Source organism: Zonotrichia leucophrys, chromosome 1A (genome assembly GCF_028769735.1).
Source record: "Zonotrichia leucophrys gambelii isolate GWCS_2022_RI chromosome 1A, RI_Zleu_2.0, whole genome shotgun sequence".
NCBI classification, from domain to species: domain Eukaryota; kingdom Metazoa; phylum Chordata; class Aves; order Passeriformes; family Passerellidae; genus Zonotrichia; species Zonotrichia leucophrys.
In genome coordinates, this window is record NC_088170.1 from 7,318,330 (window position 1) to 7,338,228 (window position 19,899).

The window sequence follows — 19,899 nt, forward strand, 5'->3', positions numbered from 1 at the left end:
TTTTTAAGGGGCTTGATTTAATGAGAGAGAATTGTGCTTCTAACAATGATTTGCATACTGCGTATATTGAATAAATCAGATTTAATCCTCTCCTGTTCATTATCACATGGAACTTCTGGCTTTGACATATTTTGACCAGGCATAAAGGGGCAGGATCCAGCATGCACAAAGTTATACAGAAAAAGAATCAAATTACACTCTGGCAGTTTTCTAGACTTCTGCTAGTGACCTCTGCTCATAAAACTTGTTGCTTTTTGATTGTCCAGGCTCTTCTATTCTTTTAATAAGAATGATCCAAATATTAATGTAATTAATTTTCCATTAGTACATGTTGGTTCTGTAAGGCTTCAGTAGGCACTCACAGAGAAGCAGAACCCTATGTATGCTATTTCACTGATAAAGTGCTGGCTACGATACTGGGTCTCTGCAGTTCCCACTTCAAATAAATACTCAAATGGGAAGGCTCTATGGCTCTACCGACTTTGTAGTGGAAGTATTTCACGATGACCCAGCAAAAACAGGGCCCATTGTCTGTTAAAAACTCTACCATCAAATCAGCAAGAGAAACCACAGCAAATATTTGAGCGCAGGGTCAGCCCACTTCCTGCATTCTACCCGTGGCTGGAGGAGGTGGTGAAGGTGCTGCCAATTTTCCCTGGTATGGTCTGTCCTCCCAGACTTGTGAATGAGTCTTTGCTGACTTGGAGCTGCTCATCTGCTCCCAGAGAATTGTTATGAGAGACTGCATATCTGGCCTTTAAATAAATGAAAAGGCATTTCTATTTTGTAAATGAAAATGTTTTGTGATAGAAATGCTGTGCACGGCTGTGCAGGCCTCTGACAAAGCCAACTGGCTGCTGGAAAGATGGAAAATCAACAACTGCACAAATCTGGCTGCTTCTTCCACAAGTGTCGAGCTTTAGGCAATTGTAATAAGGTTATTGCATATTAATAGAATATAACACTAATTCAAGGTTATTCCAGCTAAAAACCTAGTAAATAATCTAACTTCTGATTTCCAAAAGCTTGCACATTTAAGTAGCTGATGGATTTTTATATTTAGTATGGGATTAAGTTTTGAACTGATATTTACACAATCAAATCAGTAATCTACACTTTAAAAGCTCTTTCAGTACAAAAGGAATTACTACAGTCTCTTGTGCAAATATTTTAAACATGGAATAGATTCTCCTCCTTTACCACTTTCTGCATCACCAGTCATTTTTGTGGACAAAATGTTTCCAAGTTCTTCAGAAGAATCACTTCCAGAACAGGGGTTAAGAGAGCTCTCCTCCATGCCTGGAGTAACACAGCCCTCCCTGCTGCAGATGGAGCTTGCTACATGTTTGGTGTGGGCTGAGGAGCCCACAGCTCATAAACAGGAAACAACCCACAACTCATTTTGAATTCCAATAAATATTTTGTGTTTTACTGCCTTTGGGACAGCGCTTGTGCATGAGTCAGGGCAAGATGAGGTGTTGATAAAAAGCTGAGTCAACCTGGCATGCCTCTCACTGGCAGCTGTGGCGAGTCCCTCAAAACGTGCATATTCCCCAGGCAAAAGCCTGCATCCATTCCAACACCTTACTCTAGAAAATTCTCCTGCAGCACTAGCATCATGTCACCTCACCTGTGGTGAAGTATGTAGGTGTTAAACTGGGAATTAGCCTGCTAAATCAACTGATTCTTGTGGCATTGGGTGTTGGCCAGCTTGGGACAGACCGTGAGCAGCTGTAGTGGTTGAGAAGTCGAACTGTGACCAGAACCAGTTTGAAACAGTCTGAAATGCTTTAAATCAACATAAGGCTTTTATTTAGCTTCTGTTTTGCATGGTCAATATTGCCTTTTGCTGGCTGGTCCTGAGCCGTGCCTTTGGGGGCTTTTCAGCCTCTGCTGTTACTGTTGTTTCTGCACCGAGTGCTCTGGTATTCAGGGCCATGTGCTAAACCCAAATTTATGAGAAATGTATGGAATTAAGTGTAGTGCTTGCTGCAGTAGTATGGACCAAACCCCTAAAACAGTGCTCTCTTTCCTTTCTAGGCCTCATTTAACTTCCCATTGGAAACATCTGAAGTGAGTCTTATTTCATCATCCCAGTACTGTGCCATTGACTACTCAGCTCACTAATTAATTAAGTGAGATTCCTGATTAAATTTTGGGGTTGGTTGGTTGGTTTTTTTTTTTTTTTTCTTCCCCACATGGAATGCAAACGTGAAAGCAAGCACGCATTTATATGATTTTGAGAAGTGTTTCGTAGGGCACAGATGGATGGGCACAGTCACGGCCCCTCCTCGCCGGCCCTCAGGCAGGCGGCTCTCACCGCGCCCGCGGCAGCGCCTCCGGCCGGCGGGGCTTTATGCGCCCCTCACCGAACGTCCCGGGGGCTCAGGCTCGACCCCCTCAGCCCCGTGTGCCGGTAAAAATGGGGGGGCAGGGAGGGAACGGGAGCCGGGAGGTTGTGAGGGGAGTGAGGGGAGCGAGAAATGTGAGGGCACTGAAGAGTTCAAGGGCAGTAGAGGGATGTGAGGGCGATGTAGGCAGCGAGGGGTATGAGGGATGTGAAGGGAGTGAGGGCAGCGAGGGGTGTGAGGGCAGGGAACGGAATGAAGGCAATGAGGGGTGTGAGGGCAGCGAACGGAGTGAGGGCAGTGAGGGGTGTGAGGGCAGCGAACGGAGTGAGGGCAGTGAGGAGTCTGAGGGCAGTGAGGAATGTGAGGGCAATGAGGGGTATGAGGGCAGCGAACGGAGTGAAGGCAATGAAGAGAGCGAAGGAAATGAGGAGTGTGGGGGGTGTGAGGGCAGTGAGGGGTGTGAGGGGAGCGGGGCCGCCCCCGCCCCGCCAATGGCGCACGGCCGCGGCGGGAGGTGTGTGCCGACCTCACTTCCGGGACCTGTCACCGGCCGCTCCCGCCCCGCTCCCGTTCCCGTTCCCTCCCCGTTCCTTCCCCGCTCCCGCTCCTTCCTCGCCAGCAGCCGGGGACACGGCTCGGCCCGGCCCCGCCCTGCGCTGCCCGTGGCAGCGATGCACGGTACTGCCTTAGGGGCGGCCTCTGCCCGCGCGGTGCCCGTGTCCCGGCCGGGGCGCCGGCAGGAGGCGGGAGCGCCCGCCCGGGGTTGGGTGACGCCCCCGGCTCGCTAACGCGGCGGCGGCTTTGCTAATGACCTGTCCTTTCCTCTCCTCCCCTCCCTTGCCATTCGCTATTACTTATCTCTCCGGCGCCGCGGTGTGAAGCCCTCGGCGGAGCGGCGGCGGACAGCAGCAGCAGGAGGTAGCCGGCCCGGGGAGATGCTGTAGCGGCTCCCGCTGCTCGCTCGGAGCGGAGCCCTGGCCCGGCTGCGGGAACGGGGCCGAGGGGCTGCGGGACGGGCAGAGCCGGCCCGGCGCAGGTAAAGAGACTCCCGGGAAGCCCACGGAGAGCGGGGTTTCAGGGCGCTGGAGGTGGGAACGGAGAAGGGGGTAATGCGAGGGGCTGTCACACGAGGGGCTGGTTGGCAACGGTCATGTGTCCCAAATGGAACATCTGGATTGCCCTTAACCTGGAATGAACTCGGGCACGAGGCAGAAAGTGCGTGCTTGGAGGTGCCCGCTGCTGGCTTGGCTCGGTCCGGCGGGCTGTGCTGTTCCCGGCCGGCTGGGCAGAGGAGGGTCCTCTGTCCCGAGAGCGAGGAGCAGGTCACTGGGAACGCCTCCGGGGCTTGTTCTGCGGTTTGCCGCCTTCTTGGTTGTCCCCGTGGGGCTGGATACTTGCTTTTCAAAAAGTATTCCCCGAGTAACAAAGGAAAGGAGTGGGAAAAGGTGTTGCCTTGAATTCATATTAAGATTGGCCCAGTCTCACTCAATGACACGGGAAGCTGTTCCTAAGCTCTCTGATGGAAGTAGTATGAGCACAGGATTCGTCACACAGGATTATCTGGAATGATAATGTTTGGCACTTTTGGCATTGGGTGTCTTAGTAGTACTGCACTAATAAAGGTGTTGCATAAGTTTTGTTGTGAAGGAAAATCGTGGTCAAACTCCTTGTATTACAGAACATGCACAGACTTTTCTCATTGGCACCTGGCACTGCTCACCTATTCAAATTTGCTTTGCAGGCGGCAAAACGGATCAGCTGTAAAAACGATTTCCTTTGTAAATCCTGAATCATTGACTTAGCACTGAGGCTGCTACCTGGTCTCGTGCTGGAACTGAGGCACTTGTGGTTCATGTGATGTGGTCACACGTCTGCTGAACCCAAACTGAACCCAAAGCAGCGCCGTAACTTCTGTTGGCTGGCATGAGCAGCCACCGGCTCCCAGTGACTTTGAGCGGCAGCTTTGGGAGTTTCAAGTAATACAATGTAGTGCATGGGAAGGATGAGGGCACACAGACCTTACCAGAGGTTTGTGGAACTCCCCAGACTGCATGCTTGCTGTCTTTGGAAGGAATTCTTGGCATGGTCCAAAAAAACATTCTTATCAAGCTGTTGGTGCTTTATATTGACTGTCATCCTCTACAGTCAGGTGCATGGGGAGTTTTGGCTACCTGCTGGAAACACCTTGTGGGTTTGTCACTTGCTTTCCAAGTAGTTCTTTAGTGTCCTCATTTTCTGTTAATACTGTAGTCCTCATAAAGGGTGTAATGAATTTTAAATCATGGAGAGAGGGTTACACTTCAGCTGTGATTTTGTGCTGTTATGCTTTTAATATTTCGTGTGCAGAGTGTTATAAAAATATAAGGGACAATGATGTCCTACAGGAGAGTAGGATATATGGCCTAAGATGCTAATCTTGTTCTAAAAAATGGATTCTAATGCTCACTGTTGTCCCAAGGAAACATAACTTTTCTTATTATTTTTTCAGAAGCAGCTTGAACTTCAAAATTACAAACAGCTCTATTCTTGTCCTTACTTTTCTATAGCTTTCCTGATGAGATTTGGGTTCTGACTTTGCTTCTGTTGCACATGTCATATTTTTGCAAGGGGGAAAACAGAGAACACCATACTTACCTTGGAAAATAAATGAAATTTAATTCATATTTATTAAATGTGCATCCATATTTTCTTACATAATTTTGGAATTTAAACATATTTTTAATCCACTTTTTCAAAACCTCTCTGCATCTCTAATTTGTTTGTTATTTTTAGTTGTGTATGCTTTTTTAAAAATATATAGACTTTATAAAATATATAAAACCAAAATCTCTACCTTTGAGATGTAAATCCTCAAAATAAAGGTCAATTGCAAAGACATCTCATGGGGCTGTGTGTGCACCTTGGAAACTGTAACTGCTCTAAATGTGTCCACAGAAAGACTTTGTGAGAGTGCACTTTAGGAGAAAAAGTATTTTACTCTATAACAGATAATTGAAATAGCACAGGGCTGTCACTATAGTGTTCTCAGTTGAGTGGTTTTGAATTCTTTTAGTATGAAAGAAAAAAATCTGAATTATACTGGGATATGCCAGTTATATTCCCTAGTTAGCTAGATGTCAGTGTGGTCCAGCTGTAAAAATAGGGACATATTAAAAAAACTCAATCATTTAAAAAATTATCTTAGCCCAAGAGAAATGAAAGCTTTTTTTTTTTCAGAAGAAGCATAAAGAAATATTTTTCTTAAGTTATATTACATCATAGCTATGCAAAATCAGTATTGTAAGCCCTGGGAAATTTTATTGACACTTTTTTTTTTTCTTTTAAGAATGTCAGCAGCTTTTTATTGATGAAGAACTGCTTGTTATCACCAATCTGCACATGAAATGGAAGGGGAAAAGGTTCTGGAAAACAACTTCTGTTTCAGCCTTGCAAGATGCTGCTTGAAGGGGTGAGTACATACATGGACTGGGCACAGAATCTCTGTAAAAAGTGATTCATGTATAGTCAAATGACAAGGAAAGAAATCTGAGCATGTAGTGGCAGTAAATAGCTGATAAACAGAAAATAGTAGTACAGTCAGGAGGGCAAAGTCAAACTTCCTTATAGTCTGATATCTGCTGCTGTCTTAGGTGCTAGTCAGTAGAATTCTGAATTCTTAATATTTTAGAAGCAGAGTGCTCAGCATTTCAAAGGACCAGGGCTGTTAAATTAAATATTGAATGACATTTTATGAAGTAGAAGGCTGAATCTTTCCCTGAGGTAGAAAGCCTGGTAAGGTTAGGCTCTTCATCATCACAATGCTCCAAGCTAAAATCTCTGCAAGAGTGTGATATTTGACGTGTTGTAAAGATACTCAAGTAATGTGAGACTGTTGTGTGACCAGATTGCATGTGGCATTGAGATGTTGCCAAATCTGACTCCACTTCCTCATACCACTTCTCATAGTTTCTGCTTATGAAACAATATTTATTTATAAATGCATTGCATGTGTCTTTAAATATCTAAGAAGTGTAATTTCTGTGTCCAGTGAATCTTCTCGTGCACAGATTACTATAAATTATAAACCACAGCTCCCTGGCACTCTAATCCTGACTGAGGCTGGAGCTGTTACATGACTGGTTTGTGTTTAAGGCTTTGCTAAGTCTTAAAATGTGTGTAAGGTGTTAAAAATGTTTATACTTTGGAAAGATGCAAACTACCAAAGAGGCATAGTTTGTTCTGTGGTGCTGTGTTCATCTAAATTTCTTGGTTTAAGTTCAAGTTGTCTCGTGCCTGTGGAAACACGAAGAGTAGGAGAGATTGACAAGCATTTGGCAAATTACCTATCCCTTTCTAAAAATGCTGATACACTGTCATGGGTTTTAAAAGATTAATAAACTGAGAAATTATTCCCTAAATCTTTCCAAATAGTAAAAGAAACTTGTTCCAAAATGTGTCTGCCTTGAGGAGCTCAGAGCAATGAGCTGAAGTTGTACTGAGCTAGTACAGCTCTTTGGCATGTCTCCAGGCAGATGAAATACATGTGAAAGCAAGTTAGTCCAATATTTTCATGTTTCATATTTTTGTATCTCATGAGTTTGTTTGCATTTTGTTGAGAAGTATGTGGAAGGAAACCAGAGCTGCTGTTTGGAGTGCTGGTTGAACAAATCCTTGCTCATTTTTGGGTGTATAACATCCTGCAGCTGAGAGAACTTATCGTGGTGAATGGTTTAGAGTTTCATGTATTTTAAATGGAAAAATAATTCTGCAATGACTTAATATTATCTACATTTAACAACAACAAAAAATAAAACATAAAAGTGGATCATTTGAAACTATTCTACAGCCTGTGGTTAAGATCTGGAGGCAGATCTTACTGTTTTATTGAGTATATCCATGCATCCAGCACTCTTATGCTAAGTTCTATTACCTGAATATAGGCTTGTATTGCCATTCTATGTTTTGTTCTGTCACACAAAGAAGTGCTACATGCTGCTTTGTTTTAAAAATTATTTACAGGAAATGATTGATATAACAAATCACAGAGCAAACCACTGAACATGAATGTTCAGAAGGTAAGAACAGCTCCTGTCTTATTTACAAAACCTTACTTGAAAGTGAAGGCTTGAATCACTGATGATGTTTGCTAACCTGCTCTCTGTGTTACTGCTTCAGGAAGAGTGGTACAAAGTACCTGACACTGCAGGCATGGGGCAGGTTCCCATTAAACAAAACCAAACAAAACCAAGCCAAACTCTCTGGCATCTTTATTCAACAGGTATGGAAAACATTCCCTGGAGTAGTAAGGCTGAAGAATATAATGTAGAACCAATTGGATGTGCAGGGAGGAGAAGGGAGAAGGTGGGTGCTGTGTCAGGAGGCTGCTTTGGAGGCTCTTGTTAATTAGTGCCTGGTGGCTTTCTGTCCAACAGAGCAGAGGAATCCTCCAGTACAGCTGTCAATTAATTCCTACACTCTGATGTTAAAATATAATTAATTGCAGCCCACGGGACTGTTGGCTCATTGGCAGTTTTCAGTGGAAGATTACCAAATAGCCATATATATATATATATGTGTGTGTGTGTGTGTAAATATATATATATATAATATGTAAATATATATATATATTTTTATATATATATATATATATAAAGTGCACACATGCTGTGTGCAGTTAAGCAGGCCAGTGTGATCAAATCAGGTAGCAGCTTTGTAAGTGAGACAAGCTTCAGTACCTAGGTAAGTGAGAAACAAGCAGCACAGGGTTACTGCCTCTGAACAAAGCAACAGCTGTACCTGTGGTTCTGTGCTGGGGATGTACAGATGAAACTGTGCATAAACAGGCCAATATTTTCAGGATAAGTATATGTTCTGGGCACCTGATTTTCAGCATGTATGAATGAACACATGAATGCAAAAAAGAATGGGATGTCCTCTGTCGGTGGTTCCTGACAGCCCTGCAAAGACAGGCTACAGCAAGAAGCGTGGCTGGATCTGATCTAGGCTCCTCCTTTCCCTCTCCCATCCATGCTCCTCTGTCCGTCCCGTTTGCTGCCCCTCGGTGGGTCTGCTCAGCTCTCTGTAGCTGTCCGTGGTTTTGCTGGGTTACCGGTTCAGTGAATGGAACTGTGTCTGCGCTGCGGAATTAACCTGGCCAGGGACTGTTCCCGGCGTGTCGGGATGCAGGGAGGCAGAGCAGCGAGCAGTGCCCCGGGCCGGACGCTCTCCTGGGAGCCTCTCAGGCCGCTCCGGGCACAGCGGTGTCGGGCAGGCTCCGGGGCAGCTCCGGCCCGGGGCATTCACGGTGCCAGCGGGATCCGGCAGCGGGGAGCAGCGTGGCTGGAAGGACAGAGGGACACGGAAAGTGCCGGGCCGGCAGTGCCAGGGAGCTACTGAAGGGACATCCTTTTGATGTGTGTTACTTAAGCTGACTTGGCTGGGTACCCTTAAAGTAACCTTATTTTGCAGCCAGTAGCTCTGCTTTGGAGAGGGACTGTGTGCTGGGTCCCCCATAACTGCTCTTTCAATGTGTGATGCAAGGCAGCTGAAATGCCTTACAAAGTGAAGTAAAACTGAAAAGATGAAAATACATACATGGCTTTTTAAGGAGGTTTTCTTTTCCTGGTTGTTTCACTGGACTCTTATTCTTCCTCCACCTTTCTTGCAGTTCAGATGCTTGCTTGCTTAGGAGTGGGGTAGCAGATGTACAGCAGTGCTGGTATTGCTGTTTAACTGGGCACCAGATACCCTTCACATCATAGAGGATGAGCAGGGAAAACATGGCAGGAAAACAATGTGGTATAGTTTGGCACTTTTTGATCATGCAGGAAAACAATTGGGTATAGTTTGGCACTTTTTGATCACCAAGAGTGTGAGGCTTGTGATCTGTACACTGTAGTGAGTGACCTGATTTAGAGCTGTGAAGTCATGTGTCCCAAGTATATCCTCTATCTGACACGTCAGGAGCTTGCAAGTACAAGCACTTGATGTCCATTTGCCAAAAAATGTAGATTAATTGCATTCATGCCTGTTGCCAAGGCTCCTGTCAGTAACACTAACTCAGTGTAAACTTTGGTTTTGTGTGATACATTTATCACAAGAAAAACTTCTAAAGGTAGGGATGTCTGAATTGTCAGAGTAAAACTAAAGGCCTTTCTCTCAGCAAAAAAAAGCAAAACCACAAACCAAAACCAACAAAAAGCCCAGCAAGAAAAAGTGAAAGAATTTTGTTTTACATTCCACTCGGAGTTGTGGCATGACATTAAATTGAAGTTAGTTTATTTTTAGCAGGTTTCATTTGTTTATTTACTTAAACGTAATAGCTGAGCAACAAGAGGAAAAGTATTTCTAATGAATGAGTAAAATTTTAGCACAATAAAGAATAAGTGAACTAAAAACTTCAGGTGCTAGTTACAGATGACATTGGATTTTTATGTGCAGGTAGAAGAGTGTAAAAGTTGGCCCATTGGAATGACTCAATTTTCAAAGACACTTGCAAGCAGAAGAGGCCTAAATTTGTAACATTTTGTGAGGGTCATTATTTTTTAAAGGATATAAATCCCTCTGCTAAGCTGAATTTAATTTATCAAATAAGTCATGTTATTATGTCTGCACAAGGGAATAAAGTTTATCAGGGAAATAAAACCACTGCAAATACACAGTGGTGGTGTTCTCTGCTAAGAAGGCGAATTCAGGCTTCTTGAATGTCTTCCAGAAACAGATGTAAATTCCACTGTAGCTTTTCAGCAGTGAATAATCCTGGTCTGTTGTGGTTGGTGATGAATCATTGAGGAGCTGCAGATGGTGAGGGGGGTGCAGCTGTGCAGATGCTGCAGGAGCTGAGATGGGAGACTGCAGCACCAAGGGGGTGAAGGAGGTGATTTGGGATGGGTTCATGTGGGTGAGAGAGCAGAGGGAATGACAGCTGAAAGAATATTGAAAAGGACTGATCTGAGATTTGGGATGGGGAGTGAGCTGGTGACTGAAAGGAGGTATTCTTGAGGAAGAAACATACATTTTTTGGAACAACATTTTTTGTTGTTATTGATCTTGGAAGCAATAATTGCAGTATCACATACCAAAGCAACTGGTCTTTTGTCCTGAGCCAAAACAATAAGGAGCCTAAGCCAGAAGTTTAAGCTATAAATGAAAAGAGAAAACTAAGAAATTTCATGTCTCTCCTACTTTCCTTAAGTAGGAGAGCTTTTGTAGGAAAATGTACAGATGCAAAGTTGTGGGCTTTTTTATTTCTATTTTTCTGAGCAGGACATGTGTAATGAGATCAGTGTGGCAAAATTTGGGAGTTTGTCAGATGGAGAAGTTGTATCTGTCTAAGTTAAAATCCAGTCAATATTTAGTCCCACTAAAAATGGGAGGTTGCAAGGCCTAATCATTAAATAGCAGGTAAGACTCAAATGGAACTTTTCACAGTCATTGGTCCCACTAAAAATGGGAGGTTGCAAGGCCTAATCATTAAATAGCAGGTAAGACTCAAATGGAACTTTTCACAATCTTAAATCAATATGCTAAACACACCTTTCAAATTTTTGCATTAAGTAATTTCAATTTGTCTTTTTCTTATTCTCCTCTCCTTTCAGATTGAAAGTTTTGTTCCAAAACAATAGCTCTTTATTCAGGAAGAATGTTGCCATTAAGATGTCTGCAAGAATTAGGGGGTGGTGCAGGCAAATGTCCAGATCAGTTTTGGAAGAGAGTTTTCCTCCAAAACTGAGAACAATTTTCAGGATTGTTTTCTTACTTTTCTGGTCTAGTTACCTGTCAGGTTGTGCAGTATGGTCTGCTGTCCTGTGCCCCCAGCCCAATAATTCTGAACCTACAAACCTGCTCAAATTAGAGAGAGCAGTAATGGCTGCAAAGGCACTAAAGTTCAGTCATTTTCATGGAAGTTGGTGGCTGGGAAGAGGAAAGGAAAACACATTAGTGACCCTGCTGAGGAAGTGATGCAATGTGAATTCAGCAATTGTCTGTTCTGTTTGAGCTCTCAGTTTCCAGCCAGCACAGGGGAACAAGCGAGCTCAGGCTGAAGCAGCCTCAGTGTGTTTGTGATGCTTTGGGGGTGCCATGTGGGCAATAGTGAACACCTGTGTGAATGGTGCTTATCAAATCTGGGCCCTGCCTCAGTGCTCCCAAGCTTTTATTGTCCTGTTTAAACTCACAAAACCATATGCAGCTGCAAAAATTTCATTGCCAGTCAATAAACTCAAAATGAATTGGCATCTGTCATATATAATGCATGGCCTTGAATGAGGTTGTTGTATTCATGAATGAGTTGAAGTATTTATGTCATAGGAGCAATCCATTGCTCTTCTTTTGAAGAATAAGCAAGGTTGAAATAATACAGGAAGGTTAATATGCTCAGAAAACAAAAGATTGTCATTATTTCTTATGCTTCTTTTATAATATTTCAGCTAAAGAGAAGTATTTTTATTTACAACACAGCGAGCATTCTATTTCTAAATTCTAAATTTTATTTACAACACAGCAAGCATTCTAATTTCTAAAGAGCATGTTACTGCTATATGTTATAATATCTATATTATATATATATTATGATAACATACTAAAGAATATATTATTATCAGGAATATATACCACTTGCTATCACACATAAAGGTCTGCAGAAAAAAGCCAAAAGGGATTTCTATATCCTGTTTTGTAAGAACATTTGAAGTTATCTGTACTTACACATGAACCCTAAATATTGTTGAAATGCCATCAGTTTCAGAAAGTGCATCCCAGTGTTTGACTTTAAGTTAGTGGCAATTGGCTTTTTCTTTTCCTAAATATAGTATGTCTGAATTTTCACATTTGTAAGGAGGAGTTACTAGACAGTTATGCTTGTAAAAGTTATGATGTTTTCATTGACAAAACATTCATGTATGTTATGTTTTTGTGGGTTTATTTGGTTTTGGGTGTTTTTATCAAGCATGTGAGCAAGTAAATCTTCTGAGTGAGAGGTTTATGTAGCAGCACCATCAATATGCCAAAAATTTTGCCTTGCACTGCATCTGTGTATATTAGATTATAATTTTAATTGACAATTTCAGTTGCACAGATGTCTTTAATTTGTTACCTTATGAAGTTTATTTTTACCATATGTAGTGAAAATGTATTCTGTAAGAGACTTAGCAAGGGGCTTACATTTTATTTACTACAGGAATTGATTATATTGGAGATAATCATTTAGGCACCACTCTAAAATGCAATTTCTATTTGCCTGTTACCCTCTGATGTCTGTGTCCTTCAACAAATGAGGTCTCAGTGGAATATCAGGGTATAGTTAGAAAATTGTTGAGCACACACTTTTCATAACCTGAGATGCAGTAATCACATGTGTAAGGAAACAATTGCAGCATTCCAATTTAGTCTGAAGGATCTGGTTCCCAGTGAGCAGCATGTTGGGGCAAATGCGTGGGCTGTTTGTAAATGCTGGACATGTTGTAATCAGCTGTGACTTTACCACTCAAACTTATTGTTGTGTATTAATTTTAGGAAAAAATCACCTGAGTATGGCTTAGGGCATCTAATCTATGCCTGCAGTTCATAAGATGCAGTTTTTGTGGGATTTTTGGTTTGTTCCTTTTTCTTAATTCCCTTAATTCCAGCCATACCATGCAACCAGATTTAGCCTCAATCTGAGCTCTGATCTCTGAAATGAAGGTGTCCCTAACTGTTAATCAATTCAAAAGCTTGGCTGATGTAATTAGCTCATCAGACATTTACACAGTATTGCAAAACTTGGAAAAACCTGGCAACTTCCAAGTCAATGGGCAAGGAGTTTTTGGGACACACCAAATAAATGGGCAAGGAGTTTTTGGGACACACCAAATAAATGAGTAAGGAGTTTTTGGGACACATGAGGAAAGTAAAATAACTTGAAGTTCATCAAGGGGGTAATAAAAATAAAGCAAACACTCAGATGACACATTTGTGTGAACGTGACCTTGGCTCTTGGATCAAATAGCAAATACATGTATGTCGTGTTTGTCTGAATGTGACCTCTCCTTGGTTCAAATATCAATCATAAATCAGAGCCCAGCTTTTGATGTGCATGCAGCAGGAGCAGCCTCTTAGGTGATGCACCAGATCTCCATTTCTCAGCAGTTGTGGTCTCCACATGTCACACACCCAGCATGTGTGGCACTGTGTGCTCTCAGCCCCATGGCCTGGCAGGTGTTGTCACAGAGGCTTCAGAATCTGTACAACTGTGAAGCACAACCTGTTGTGATTAGCACATGTAAACTTTTGAATCTTCCTCAAGCATGGAATAATTTGACTGGAATATTGGAATATATTCTCTTCAAGTATATTGAAGAGAAGCTGACATTGAAATGGATTGGATAAAGAGCAAAAGCTGGGGATTCATTTGGGAGGGGAAAGGAAAAGGGGGAGTGTGTTGCAAGTACAAAGTTGTAAATGTGACAGTGGAGTGGGGTTTTCAGTAGAAGTTCTGGTGAGTTGTGAGCAGCATTGGTGGAACTGTAGTGAGCCTGAGAGGCAGCACATGGCAGAGAACACAGACTGCTCTATAACATAGAGGTTACTAAGATGATGCCATGGCTTAGTTTCTTGCAGAAAATAAATTCTTCTTGTCCTTTTGAGTCTCTTGTTAATAAAATATACTTTCTTCAGTGGTTATGCCTCAAAAATACTGGATATTATGAACTGCAATATGAATATTTGCTTTAAGTGCATTAACAACTAATGTAAACTGAATAATCTTCCTTCATACTGCTTTACAGGCTGATTTTTTAGCTATATTAACAGTAGTGTATTGATTGTATAGATTAGGCTGATAGTCAGTTTGATTATAAAAATGGAAACAGACACCATTAACAAATTGAGAGGTTTTTAGGCCTTCCATGTATCTGGAGTATAAAAGTTGAAGCAAAAGAAAAGACTTTTTTAACACAAAGTTTTTCACTTGAGTCCTTGGCAGTGCTTGTTTGGGCTTGCTACTGTCTAAATTTCAAGCTGGATTATAATGTAGTTAAAATACAAAAACCTAGGAACTCAAAATACACAAAGCAACCAACAAAAACAAAATTCCCAAAGCCCCACAAACAAACAAAATCCCAAAGCAACAAAGACCCCTCCAAAAACACTTCTTGAAGAAAACAGTAAATTGAAGGAAAACATTACAGGTTTTTCAATAACCCTGAGTATGGTATTATGTAGTTTGTTAATTTATATTACTCTTGACTTATGCTGAAGTTCTGAGTTGACAGCTCTTTAAAGGATTCAGCAGACATAGATTTAAAAGAGATTTGAAAGCTTTACTTTGACATGCAGCTATTTCTGAGTCTAGTTTCAGTTCAGCATTCACTAGACAGAAAAATCAAGTCTTCCTATTCCCAGTTACAGAAAGCTCCAAAGCATTTATTTTTTGGATATGAAAACTCACATTTAGAGGAGAAAAAAACAAACCAAACAACCAAAACATCTCAGTCATGCTGGCATTCTCTGCAAACTTGAACCTATTTGAGCTTGAAGGCAGTTTAAACACCACCTCAATCTGCCCTCTTTACAATATGGGATTTTCCTTTATCAGAAGGGCCTTGATGCAAATTTGATTAATGCCATGTTTGATACATCCATTTGTGTGGAAGAAAGCAAGCGTGATTGCTGATAGGTGTAAACTTGAGGTGACAGACCTGTAAGTCTTGTCTTTGGAGCCTGGAGGCAAAGGTTGCAAAACCTTCCTGTCCTGCTGCTGCTGAAACCCAATGTGGCTCCTGCTGCCAGAGGGATTGCAGGGGCTCCTTTAAACACAGGCTTCAGATCCTGCTGCACCCATACCCGGGAGCTGTGGTCTGCAGCTCAGCTGGCTGGTACAGGCTGGCTGGCTAATGGTGTGCATGAGATATGGTGAAATCTGTTTTCTTGTCTAATATGAAGCCACTGTAAACACAAAGAGTTCCTACTTACCAGGGTCTTGAGGGGCTTGTTGAATTCAAAATTCTCCTTTAGAAAGCCACTTGATGCTGGGATGTTGCTTTATTCTTTGCCAGCAGCTGAAGTCTTTCTTTGAGCTAGATTCTACTCTCAGCTTGAGTTTCCAGCATTGGAACTTTAATTTCATTTTTGTTATTTATTTTTTGGAGCATGTTGTGTCACCTCAGAGTAATTGCCTGGATCTTCAGGCATTGCTGGATTTCAGTGGCAATTTTACAGCTGGAAGGTGAATATCTATGGGATGTGCACATAGCTGCCTGCATGACAATTCCACAGCCCTGCCAAAAGATGGTAATGCCCCTTAATGTAATAGAGGTGCTGTCTGATCTGTAGAGGGGTTTTCACCTCCCACATTGGCTTCTTCACCTCAGGCAGTGCAAGTGCTTGGTTTGCAGACCCAGCCTGTCCACACAGTCACTGGATTCTGCACAGGGGGTTCAGGCTGCACATGCAGTTACATTTTGGCCATGCAGCACCTGTGTCCCTCTGCCCAGCTGCTTATTTCTACTCTCTCCATTGAGCCAGCACTAATATTTGTAAGGCTTTGCAGTGAACTGGATCAGGGAAGTGGTTGGATTGAAAAGTACCACGTTTTTAGTGTGTAATCATGGCGTCCAAGATCAGTCATGGCTCTGGAAATTCCATTGAGCTCCACTCAACCCAAACATGTTAAGTGAGCTGTTTGACATTAGGTGAGATGAATTACCTCTCTTATTTCTGTTTGCTGAAAATTAATTTCCTCTTTGTAGTTTTTTCTCCATTAGTGACTGCATCTGTTGTGTGAAAGTGAGAGGGTATGATATTTGAAAGAAATAGTTTCATTATCTCCTGAATAATTTTGTTGCTGCCCTGTTATTAGTTACTTCTTAAACAGTAATCTTGGCAAAACAAATTTCTAAAACTATTTAGTGTATAATAAATGTTTTACATAAGTGAAAAAGGGAAATAGTGAATAAATAGCCTTGAAGGTCTAGAAATCAGCTGAAAGGTTTAGTAACATTTTAAAGGAGGGTTTGAGTGGTCCTGTTCAGAGACACTGATCTGTAACATACACTAACCAATGTAATTTAAAATCCTCTGGGACAGAAAATCCTGGGTCCAAAGAAACAAAGCTTCCTAGCTCAGTAAATTCCCCTTGAGTTTGGCTGAACAATATAAACTAAAAAAAAAAACATTTCCATGTTTTTTTGTCATTTTGTCTGGGCTTAACCCCAGGAGGCAGCCAAGCCCCACTTGCTCACTCACCTGCCATGGGGCTGGGAGAGAATTCAAATCAAGCTTGCATAGAATTTTTCCTTAAGTGACTTAAGATCCTGACTTTACAACTTTGCTGTCAATTTTCAAAATTAGGGTATGTGAATTTTGATTTCTTTTGAAGGCAAGGATACCTATAAGTTGCATGTGGTATCTCAGAGTACAACTCAGTAAAGGGAAGAATAATGACATTTTTCTGGGTGAGTGTTTTTGAAGATGGGGTGTGCAACTGGCAGTCTTGATGAAGGAGTAGCTTACAAAATTTTTTCATCACATGCATAGAAAATGTTCTCTGACTTATGTTATTAATACTTTTAAAAATAAAAATAATACAAGTATGTAAAGTTACAAACTATGAAAATTGAATAAATTATCACATGATAAATTAGAAAATATGCATCCTTTGCCAGGTGGAAGTCTGGGTGTCACACTGTAGATACCAAATCCTGTTTTCCATTTTTTGTGTTGAATCAGGATATTGGAAATATTCTACATATTCAAGGCTCTTACATATGTACATTCTTACATATTCAAGGCTCTTCCTATCCAGTGAAGTTTTCTAAAAATATCTATTGCAATCACGAGTTTACATGTGCTGTTTTCAACCCCAGCATTCTCAAAATGACCTAGAGGTAATGGCTGTTTCAACTTTAACCCTGGTATTTGCAAGCAAGCCCTTTACACGATCAATTTGTTTATGCAGAGAGATCAGACTTTGTTACTGCTTCCCAGAGACCTTTGCATCTCACAGACCTGTTTCCTTACAGAGATTATCCCTGGTGTGGCAAGTATTAAATGTGGAAGGGCTGGAGGTTTGGTATCCCTCCATCCCTTGCCAAAAATGAAGCAAGTAACTGATAGCTGCATGTTGGGGTGTTTTTCTTTAATAATCTGACTGATTTCTTTGGGACTGATTTCAAGTTGCTAGGTAAGTTACTCAGTGGGTATTCACAGTGAGGTGGTGGGAAAAGAGTTCTTGTGAAAATAGACATATTTCAGAGATAACAGGATGTGAGAGAGTAAAACCTGTTTGACCTTAAAACCATAATTACATGAAATGGTGTCCTTATTTTTCTGTTCTATTCTCTTGTTTTCAGTTTGTGTGTGTTGGTACTTGGGGATAAGAAAGGGGTTATGGAGACTGAATGATTGTATGGGAAACTGAGAAAATCCTCTGCCAATGTCTTTGTGGCACAGGATTTTTGTCAATACTTAGAAGACACAGATCTTTGAGTGGAATCATCATGCTGCATCTACTACATCTACTCTTGTAACATGTACAGGGCTTTTGTAAAGCAAAAATCTTTCTGTGAATATAAAACAAGCTTCATACTCATTACCCTTTTCATTTTAGGAGCTTTTTTTTCATTCAAGCAAGGATCAATGCATATTATGTGAAACCTGCCAGTGAAAGCATATGCATGTGCAAACATGCACTGAACACAAGAGAAGCCAGAAGGCAGTTTAGTGCATAAATGCTAGGCATATTACTTACAGATTTTCTGTGCTTATAAAAAAATTAATTGTCAGTATTGTGAATATTAGTATATTTTGAGTCTTCAGAAATTGTTATGTTGTTGCCATGCTTGCTTAAGTACCAGTTAATCATTGACAAGTGTGCTAATGATTAAGCAGCTGTAATTTAATTGTAGTGTTTGAAAGTACAAAAGGGTATGTAATTTAATAGTTAAAACAAGAAGCACTCCATTTATGTTTCACTAGCTATTAGGTTGTTTTTACAGAAATTTAGCTAAAAAGGCTGCTGAATTTTACATATTGATTGTAAACCTGGAAAGGTATGGTGTGGTTTGGGGGATACCAGGCAGCTGTTGCCATGTCCAGAGGTCAGCTCTCAAGCCTTTCCTTTGCTTTCCTGACAGATAATGCCTATTTTGGTTGAGGGTAGACTTCAGTTTTCTCTTAATCTTTTCAAAATCTGTGTGCTGGATGAAGAAGTGGTACTTGGAGAGATGTGTATGTGATTCAGCAGGGAACACTGGGTGCAAGAAGCCCAGTGCCTGCTGCAACCTCCTCCCACCCACCAGCACAGTGGGCACAGTAACATCCCTGTTGTCTGTAACTGGAAATCATGGATAAATTCACATACTAACTCTCCTACATATTCCTGCTTGCTGCACTATGTGACATAGAAATGATTTTCCTTTTCTGGATAAAACTATCCTGTTTCAAAGAACTGGGCAAATATATCTGTACTAATGGTATTTGCAGAATGAGATGGCAACTTAGTAACAGTGACAGCACTGCCTTTATTTCTCCTGCTCAAGAAAAGTGAGGAGAATATTGATATTTGTTATAAGTTTTGGTGGGAAGTGCATAATGCCTTGTGTAGAAACACTTTTCTCAACAATGGAGAGAAAACAACCATCTACAGAATGACCTTGTCATAACTTTCATTCATCTTGAAGTCTTTGGGGGAATTTTCCCCACCCTGTGCTCCTGATGATTCATGTTACATAAGATTTCCAGAGCAATAGAATGTTGTATAATATTTCACTTTTGGATTAGAAATCCAGTATTCAGTGTGCTGCAACTGGTTCAAATATTTTTTCTAATTATCTGATTTTTTTAAAAAATTATTCTTTCACCAGTATAAAGAAGTTTAAGTGACTGCTCTACTTGATCAAAATGGTGGACACTGAAAACCAGCTCTATCCCCTCACTCCCTTGGAGGAGGAGGATATAGACAGCCCTTTATCTGGAGAGTTCCTACAAGATATGGAGAACATTCAAGACCTGTCCCAGTCTCTAGGTGATGATAGTTCTGGAGCTTTAAGTTTAACAGAATTCCAGTCACTGGGAAATGGTCCAGGATCTGATGGATCTGTTATAACAGGTAAGAGTTTGGTTTAACATAAAACTTTCTTTTATAAATAGAATGGTAGAAATTAATAACTACTTTAATGCTGTAATTATTGTTTATGATGAAGTTATAATGTGCTTTATGTGTGTATTTGTTTATAACATTGTCCTTCAGAGGCTTTACAATTATTTGAGTGTAGGTCAAGGTACAAGGCCAACAATAATTCAGATCACCTTCTCATGGAGTATTCAGTGCTCACTGCAAAATGTACTGGTTTTGTGGTCAGAGAACATGCAGAATGTAAGCTTTCAAGGCTCAAATTCCATAAGGCAAGTAAAATGAAATAGCACTTTAAAAAAATCCTGGGGTTTAGGCTGTTCTTGATGACTCTGATGCCTGTGGGCTTGGCAGCACTGGCAATGGAGACTCTGAGTTCCGTGCCAAGGTTTTTTTTTCCAACATAATACTTGCTGACCTACATTCATGAGTGTTTCTTAATCTGTCTGTTAAAATAACACA

General features: G+C 41.3%; 1 protein-coding gene across 6 annotated transcripts in view; it reads left to right on the forward strand.

The window, feature by feature from the left end:
* The first annotated feature begins 2,310 nt into the window (after positions 1–2,310).
* Positions 2,311–19,899, forward strand: part of PPARA (peroxisome proliferator activated receptor alpha) — a 32,524-nt gene continuing 14,935 nt past the window's right edge. The window contains exons 1-5 of one of the 6 annotated variants that reach the window (XM_064736812.1): positions 2,873–3,387; positions 5,677–5,799; positions 7,350–7,405; positions 7,506–7,608; positions 19,169–19,413. In XM_064736812.1, coding sequence (XP_064592882.1) covers positions 19,206–19,413 — 208 coding nt within the window. In that variant the 5' untranslated portion in view covers positions 2,873–3,387; positions 5,677–5,799; positions 7,350–7,405; positions 7,506–7,608; positions 19,169–19,205. Of the gene's footprint in view, positions 2,417–2,872; positions 3,388–5,676; positions 5,800–7,349; positions 7,406–7,505; positions 7,609–7,632; positions 7,692–19,168; positions 19,414–19,899 lie in introns of those variants that run through there. The other 5 variants (XM_064736799.1, XM_064736805.1, XM_064736794.1 and 2 more) reach the window with 5 other exon arrangements.